This window comes from Microtus pennsylvanicus, chromosome 1 (genome assembly GCF_037038515.1).
Source record: "Microtus pennsylvanicus isolate mMicPen1 chromosome 1, mMicPen1.hap1, whole genome shotgun sequence".
NCBI lineage: Eukaryota > Metazoa > Chordata > Mammalia > Rodentia > Cricetidae > Microtus > Microtus pennsylvanicus.
In genome coordinates this window covers 143,243,609-143,252,393 of record NC_134579.1, presented here as the reverse complement: position 1 = coordinate 143,252,393, position 8,785 = coordinate 143,243,609, and the positions used below count along the sequence as shown (strand labels likewise).

Below are 8,785 nucleotides of genomic sequence, written 5' to 3'. Positions count from 1 at the left end.
TTAGCCTTGAAGCATGCTCCTGAGATTTGTAATACAATTGTAGAGGGAAAATGGTTAAAACCTATCAGAAGGCGACAAATTGAAGATGTCTGAGGGCAACAGGATTCTGAGTGTCACAAATGACATAGATCCCTATGAGTGTGTAATCTTGAAATGAGTGACTTTGACCTGGAGTGTTCCATTCAACCTGAATGTTACCTGTTTGTCAATTCTATAGCATCATGGATATAAATGCCTACAGATAGAGGGCTACAGCTTGGACACTCAGTCCCTTTTCTGTTGGGACAGAGATCCACCACACAGATGCCTAGGCTGGCTGGGGCACCCTAGCCTGGGCCAAGCACATGTAGTTTGCTTGAGGTATAATATGGTAGGGAACTTCTCCTTCCTAGAGAGGCTCATGGTGATGGTGAAAAGGGACATCTCAGACTCAGGCTCAGTGCACTCCTGAGTGTACAGTAAATCTATTGTGTGTGTTATGCTGGCGATAGATTAAAACTTGTGCATGTGGCACAAGTACTCTTTTATTAAGCTGCCCCTCAGCTTTAGTAGGGACCTGCTTAACTACAGTTATAGAAGAGCTCAAAAAAATACTATGGCCTTCTCTGTATAAGACTTTCCTTAGAGAGTAGGGTACCCATCTTGGTGGCTGATCACTCACATCTTGGTTTAGTCTATGCAGTTACAGCCTGTGCTCCAGAGTTTCTCTGAGGTCATGGGGGTAGGTGTGTTTGGGGGTGGAGTGGTACTTATAGCTTACAGGGTCCAATCTATGGGTGGGGGTGTTGGAGAAGCTTACCTGCAGGAAGCTTACCTGAGTTAGTGAGATCCCAACTCTGGCCTGACAGTGAAGGAGCCAGTATTAGACTCTCAATATGGGTGGCAGTTGTATGACTGGGGCAAATTGTGAGGCCAATGGCAATGAGACCAGGATTTATCTCTACTGCTTATACTGGTTCTTTGGAACCCATTTTATTTGGAGGGATACCTTGCTCAGCTCAGATATAGTGGAGAGGGCCTTGGTACTCCCTCAAAACAATGTGCTATACTTTATTGACTTATTATGGGAAGCCTTACCCTCTCTGAGGAGTGGATGGAGGGGTGGAATGGGAGAAAGTAAGAGGAGGGGAGGGAGGGAGATCTGGAATTGGTATGTAAAATGAGAATAAATTAATTTAAAAGACTTTCCCTTTCCTTATGTTGACATAACATATAGCTTTATTCCATTAGTTCCAGATGGTTCAGATGTTCTGAAACAAATGCTGCTGGGATGTTGCCTTGAAATCTGCTATAGGAAGAGGGACCCCATGGTTCTTTTCAGGTTACAACTACTCCAGAGTTTCTCATGAGTCAGAATTTTGACCTGTTATACTAGTGAGAAATGATTGATCTTCCTCTCTAGTCATCCCTCAGCTGGTCCCTTTGCAGCTCTCACAGTAATCTCTATCACTGTCCTGCTAGGAGTAAATTCCACCTTCCTAGAGCACCGAGAACACAGGGCAGATTAAGTGCTTATCTTGGTCTTTGGGACACATGGACACATAGGGATACCTCATTGCATCTAAGAGGTCCAAGGCCAGGACACAACAGTGTCAGCTTTGGGATGATCTGTTATTCTCTGAGGGCATGGGGATGATTATCGCCTTGTTGCTCAATGTGTTGCTTGGGGGTAAAATATAAAGAGATAAAAGTTGAGGGATGTGAGACAGCACTGAAAGTAGAAGGGACAGAACAGTGTCTTGGACAGACACTACCTATAAAAACCTGTTGGATTTTCGGAAGTTATCCTGCCTAGGAGAACACTGAGCTTAGAGGGAGGAAGGACAGCTTAACTTGCTGGCTGTGTTGGAGCTGAAGCTCTTCTTCTCAGAGGGACGACAGCACAGTGAGAAGATAGATGATGATGTCCTCTGTGCTTTCCTTCAAGAGGTACAACCCCTGGCACAGGCTCCTATTCACAGGTAAGCCTATCTACTCTCTAAGTGTGAAGGAAGGGGAACTCAGAAGCAAGATAGAGTCTCCAAAATTGGACAGGAGCCCCAGGAAAGACTCAGGGTTTCTGTTTGAAGTCAAAGGTCAGAAGGTACCATAAGGTACAGAGGTTCAGCAGCCAGAAATCCTCATCAGACAGGGGGTGATGAGGGAAAATAAAAAGCCCCAAACATTCACTGTTCAAAGTCAGTCATATTAGCTGTCATTTTCTGAAGCCTGATATCCCCAATCATGACTGAGTGACTCTTCAAGGAGATACCAAATTGCGGTGGGCCAGTGAGATTGTTCATTGTCCAGATATACAAGCAAGATAAATTTATTCCTCAACCCACATATGGTAGATGTAGAGAATGGATTCCTGAAGGATAAATCCTCTCCTCCACACAGGAGCTGACACATGCAACTGTAGATGTGCATGCTAGGACACATGCTTCCACACAAGCACCATTGCATGGACTGGCACTTGCACACACTAAGGCAGGTCCTTTATAAACACACACATATAATACATAAGTAAATGTAAAATGTTTGAGTAAATCATTGTCATTATTGTCAAACTTAGGAACTATGTAGATAAATCCATGGGTGTAGTCCTTCCTTTGTTCTTTCCTTCTTTCTTTCTTTCTTTCTTTCTTTCTTTCTTTCTTTCTTTCTTTCTTTCCTTCCTTCCTTCCTTCCTTCCTTCTTCTTTCCTTTTCCCACTGGTATCAGTGTCCTTTATGGAACTGAATCTTACAAAGAGAACAGGACCTCACAAAACTGTGGTTAAAGTAGACTAGAAATCAGATTGTTTGGGACATGAGGTCTTAGGTTGGCTAGAACCACAAGGGAAAGAGGAAAAGTCAGAAAGTGAAAGACACTGTAGCAGAGATCAGAGAGGCATTGCATCTTGCACCAAATACTCTTTATTTGAGGAGGGATATGGGGACAGTGTGTTGGGAGCCAGGCAGACACCTGAGAAAAAAATCCTATATACAGGAAATGATATAGCTAGAGGCTTAGAGGGAATGGAGGTCATACTGCTCACCTCTATCAAGGAGGGTTGACAAACACCTACTTATACACCTCAGCTGAGTGATGAACACACATCAGTGTTGATGTTGACTGTTTTTCTCTCTTTCTGCCTAGCCTCCCTTTTAACCTGCTGGCACCTGTCCACCACTGTCAAAATCACAATTGACTCAGTGCCACTCCAAGTGGTTGAAGGAGAAAGCGTCCTTCTACGTGTCAACAATCTGCCACAGAATCTTCGAAATTTTGCCTGGTTCAAAGGGGTGACAACTATGAATTTCAGAATTGCATTATATTCACTGACCAGTAATCTATGTGTGATGGGGCCTGAAAATAGTGGTAGAGAAGCTGTGTACAGCAATGGATCCCTGTTTCTCAAAAATGTCTCCCAGAAGGACACAGGATTTTATATACTACAAACAGTAATTAGAGGTGGAAAAATTGTATCTACAACCACATACCTCCACGTGTATGGTAAGTGATTCTCTATGAACTCTGGGCTCCAGGTGGTACTCATTTCAGTGGACACACGAAGAAACATCAAACTTATCTTGTGCCTATGTTCCCTTTGTGCTGTGTCCTCATGTTGGGTTTTGAGCATTTGCAGCAGGGCACACATGATAGAGAACAATTGGAATAGGTCAGAGTCCTTCATCTAATGTCACTTTGTAGGCATTTGGATGCATGGCGAGCAACTCAGTCTAGGGTATCAGACACTGTCTAGACTCCTGGGGTTCTCATAAGGAATGTGTCCTTGAGAAAGTCCTCAAGGGACAGAAAGTGGACCTGGTTGAGAATGCAATGGGATTCTCACAAAAGAGTAAACCCCAGGAAGCCCTGGTGGGCTCAACACCAAATAGTTCAACACCAGGTAGCATGGACAAGCATTTTCCTAGGGTTACATTTTAACTTTTTGATATCAGGGAACAGTTTTTTTTAAATAGTTGAGATCACCTCAACTAGTCACCAGTTGTAACCAGCTAGTCCACTGTCATGAAAGCTACCTTTATGCTAGATCCCCAGACATCTTCTCCAGAGACTCACCAGTGAGAACATAGCTCAAGAGGTGTTTATGCCATGCAATAAATATCCTGATGTGCTTATGAGACTTCCAGGAAGGTCATGGTTGCCAAGAGAAACAGAGAACACAGGTCCTCCTGACAATTGCTTGTCCTCTGGGATGCATCTCAGAGAATTCTCCCCTGGAGGCAAAAGATTAGAAGACCTGAGTTATAGAAATGTCTTCTTCACCCAAACCCCTACACTGAGACATACTGTTGCACAAATTCTCACTCGAATTTAATTGGTAAATAAATGTCAGAAATAATGCCAATGAAAAAATTTTACACTATATAGCCAAACCAATGAATTTCTTAAATCCAAGAATATACAGGTTCAAGAATATCTTTCATTCATTTATTCTCTATCAGTATATGAAATTTTCCAGGCAGCATTTTCTTTGAAAATATAAGACAAATCATGGTTTTTAAATTGCTCCATTTTGAATGAGTTTAAAGAAAAAAAAAGCCAGAATGTAAAGTCGAGTGTTGACTGGAACCACAAAAGGAGCAGAACAACAACAACAAAGGCAGAGCTTGAAGTTGCAGGGTATGTAGGGGAAGAGGTCAAACAGGTATCATCCCAACATAAATAAAAAAAATATTTATTGTACCATACATACAAACAGTGATCTGAGGGCAGTATGCCAGGCCATGTTGACAACTGAAGAGAGAGTGCTATATAGTGGAAATGACTATTTGGGGACACTGAGAGCATGGAGGTCATGTGCTAACCTCCACCAAGTAGGAAAGGGAGTCATTCACTGGAAAACCTTGGCTGAGAAATTAACGCAGCTGTTCAGGACAAAGATATTCAACCTATCAAAATGCAAAGGTGCCTATTGGATTGATGGATTTCTCTCTTCTCTTCTAGCCTCCCTTTTCACCTGTGGGCACCCTCCACCCTCTTCCCAGCCCACTATTGAATTAGTGCCACCCCGTGTTGCTGAAGGGGCAAGTGTACTTCTACTTGTTCACAATCTTCCAGAGAATATTAAATATCTTTTCTGGTACAAAGGGGTGTTTGCGGTGAAGAGATTTGAGATTGCCAGACAGATAAGAGAACTAGATTCAAGTGTGCAGGGGCCTACACATAGTGGTAGAGAGTTATTGTTCAGCAATGGATCCCTGCTGCTCCACAACGTCATTTGGAATGACACTGGATTCTACACCCTACGGCTTCTGACTACAGATCTAAAAGCAGAAATAGCACATGTGAAGCTCCAGGTGGACAGTAAGTGATTCTCTTTGATTTTTTAGTGCTGGATGAAGTTTAGACACACAGAACTGCCATGCCTGTTTCCCTTCTTCACTGTGTCTACTTGTTGGGGATTGAGAACTTAGTGCAGGGCATCTATGGTAGAGACAAATGGCCATTGATTAGACTCTGCAGTCTGACTCCCTGCAATATCAAGGAAGATATTGATGGAAAGTAATCCATCATAAGATGTCAGACTCTGTCCAGTATCTTGGGGTCCTATCCATGTATGGGAGGAAAACATGACATCCTCCAAGAGAGGTAAGCAACAGGAAGCCCTGGCCACTGTAATATGTTCCAGACTTGACTACATATGACCCAGGGGATTTTTGTGCAGGATTCAATTCTTACTTCTAAGAGCCAACAGCGAATGAGGATTTTTGACTTTCCATGCCAATCTCTGCTATATATTAGCTCCAAATTGAGAGTATCATAAATAAAATTTAGCAACTGGCTCAGAGACCAAGGAGAAGTGTTGATTACTGATATGGTCCTTATGCCTTTTTCAGCCTGATCTCTTTTATTTTCACCCAAGTCTGATAGCCCAGGTGTGGAATGCCAGAAGTGAGCTGGACCCCCTGCCACTAATCTCCAAAATAACATATATTATATACTACAGGCTTGCTCACAGACCAATCTGATAATCTGATAGTGGCATTTTTAATTGAGTCTCCTACTTTCCAAAGACCTTTAGCTTGTGTCAGCTTGACATAAAGCCTAGTACCTGAGACTTTTCTATGACTTGAGTACGCTGAAAAGATCAGACTGCTCCTGACTTCACCCAGCCCAAATCCTGTGGGATGCAGGGCAAAGTTATAAGAACTTTAGTCAGGGGTTGACTAGAGCCATAAAGCAAACTGAACTAAAGATAGAAAATGAAATTCTATGGTCTGTAGAGTTCAAGGGAGGCATAATCTAAAATTACAGTAATCATGAGTATGCACAGTATCTGACTGAGGACAGTGAGGTGTCAGCCATTTAGACAATGGCAGAGTCAGCTCCTTGCAGAAGAAATAACACATCAGAAGCACTGAGGGAATGGGGGTCATGATGCTGGCCACCACCTTGAAGGATAGACACACCCACAATGTATCTCAAAACTGAGTAATGGATCCATCTGTTTAGGAAAGAGGTTGCCATCTTTCCACCAACTCAATGTTCTTCAATTGATGACTTTTTTTCTCTTCCAGCCTCCAATTCTAAATGTAATCCTTCTGCCTCTGCCCAAGTAAAAATCGAAGCAGTGCCTTCGTATGCTGCTGAAGGGGAAAGCGTACTTCTCCTAGTTCATAATCTGCCAGAAGACTTTCAAATGTTTTGCTGGTACAAATCAGAATATAGATCAGACATCTTTAAAATTGCAGAATACAAGAGAGCCACAAATTCCACCATCTTGGGACTTGCCCACAGCCAAAGAGAAATGGTGTATACCAACGGATCCTTGCTTATCCACAATATCACTGAGGAAGATGCAGGACTGTACATGCTAGAAATTTTAAACAAAGACTACAAATTTGAAGACACACATGTGCAACTCCATGTGAACAGTTAAGTGACCATTTATGGCTTCTAGCTGTTGATTGTGGCTATCCTACTTCATACAGTGAACTGTTAGGACTGAGATATACTTGCTCATTCATTCTCAGCATAGTGTCCCCATACTAGGATTTAGACACTTACTGAAAGACATACATAGATTAGACAAACTACAGTAGATCAGAATCCCTTACCAGTCTCTTCTTGCAGAGAGAAGAATGTGTGTTGGATAACTCAGCATGAAGGATGTCAGACTCAGTCCAGACTCTTGGGACTCTTACCATGCAAATGGCCCAAGAAAGACTCTGTGGGAGTCAGGCTGGCACTGTCTCAGGAAGCCATTGTGTCTTCACAGAGGGAACCAGCAAGTCCTAACTCCAAAGCTGTGTCCCTGGTTCTTAATTTAATTTCCTATTATTGTTGGTAGGGAACAAGTGTTTCCTAACTGTCCAAGTCCCACATATTGTGGGACCAACTGTGCACTGACATGGGAGCTGCAGTTAGGCAGATCACCTTGGCATCTCCTCTTCTGAGTCCAAACATACCCATTACCAGACCATTAGCATATTATTCTGATGGGTTTATGAGACTTCCCAGGAAGGTCAATTTCCCAAATGGTAGAAACAGATGAAACAGTTACTCCATACTCCTTATTCTTAGAGGTTCCACTGAGGGAATTCTCTTCTGCAAATAAATATTAACAGATTCTGTTGATTTGAGGGGCTCCCCCACTACAAGGTCAGGTTGCTGTCCTTAGCCAAGCGCAAATCATAGGCAAAACAGTAAACATTTTCAACATGTTGTATTATAGGGAAACTGAGACACAGAAAACTCAGGAATTGAATCAGAGTTTTCCTGGCCATGGGTGGCAGATACAAAGCACAAGACAAATCTATGGCCTAAGTACAACCTCTCTCCTCATGAGGTTTTATTAAGTGTGACGTGTAGAGGAGTAGTCGAGTTCTCCGAAGGACTACTATCATAAGGTTTCCTTCTCTGTTTCTTTGTAGAGCCTGTGACACAGCCCATCATTCGAGTCATCAACACCACAGTCACAGTACAGACCTCTGTGGTCTTCACTTGCTTCTCAGCCGACCCTGGAATCTCCATTCACTGGATCTTCAATAACCAGAGTCTGCAACTCACAGAGAGGATGAAGCTTTCCCCAACAAAGTGCCAACTCAGCATAGATCCTGTTAGCGAGGAGGATGCTGGAAAATATCAGTGTGAAGTTTCCAACCAAGTCAGTTCAAAAACCAGTTTCCCAGTCACGCTGGATGTGATGGATAAGTGACCTCTCCTCTCATCCTACAGTACAATGCCAGTGTCTCTTTTTTAATGGGGGCACAAAACAGAGGAAAGTTAAGAAGTAAAAATTGTCAGCTATCACTCAGATACAACCATTATGGTGACTTACATCTATAATCCTGAAATAAATGTGCACATGGAAAAGCCAGGATTTAAAGTGAGACTCGGCTTCTAAAGGAAAATAAAAGCACCAATGCAGTAAATGCTATAATTTATTTTAAAATGAAAGTAAGGAACACATCATACAACAGGAATCATACGGGATGTTTATTGGAAAAGGGGCAGAAAAGGGGACAGAAAGGAGGCAGACAAGGGGGCAGACAAGGAGGCAAAAAGGGGACAAAATGTGGGCAGAAATTTGTCCCTAGGGACAAGAGTGCCAGAAGAGAAAGAGACAGGAGGTGGGAAAGGTCTGCCTTTTATAATGGTACATGATGAATGTGGACAGTGGGCGTTCTAAGCGGCTTCAGTTGAGCACGTATCCTGTCAGGACCCTAAGGGAAGGCCAGGGCAGATGCCTGAATACTAACATTCCTCCATTTTGTTTATTATAAAAAAGTAAGGAGTTATAAAGGGGTAGCAGATGAGGCAGGGATGAAGACATTGTGTTCTCAAGACTGCT

At 42.7% G+C, this 8,785-nt stretch overlaps 1 protein-coding gene across 1 annotated transcript; it reads left to right on the top strand.

Moving 5' to 3' along the window:
* Nucleotides 1-3,128: 3,128 nt before the first annotated feature.
* Nucleotides 3,129-8,149, top strand: LOC142841781 (pregnancy-specific glycoprotein 22-like). Its single transcript, XM_075958825.1, has 4 exons — nucleotides 3,129-3,477; nucleotides 4,936-5,295; nucleotides 6,510-6,866; nucleotides 7,866-8,149. The coding sequence occupies exons 1-4, from the start codon at nucleotides 3,276-3,278 to the stop codon at nucleotides 8,147-8,149; spliced, it is 1,203 nt and encodes a 400-aa protein (XP_075814940.1). The 5' UTR covers nucleotides 3,129-3,275.
* The last annotated feature ends 636 nt before the right edge of the window (nucleotides 8,150-8,785 follow it).

Coding starts and splice junctions, on each gene's coding strand:
- LOC142841781 (XM_075958825.1), top strand. CDS start 3,276: ATGAATTTCAGAATTGCATTATATTCACTGACCAGTAATCTATGTGTG. Junction 3,478..4,935: donor CACATACCTCCACGTGTATG/GTAAGTGATTCT, acceptor CTTCTCTTCTAG/CCTCCCTTTTCACCTGTGGG. Junction 6,867..7,865: donor TGTGCAACTCCATGTGAACA/GTTAAGTGACCA, acceptor GTTTCTTTGTAG/AGCCTGTGACACAGCCCATC.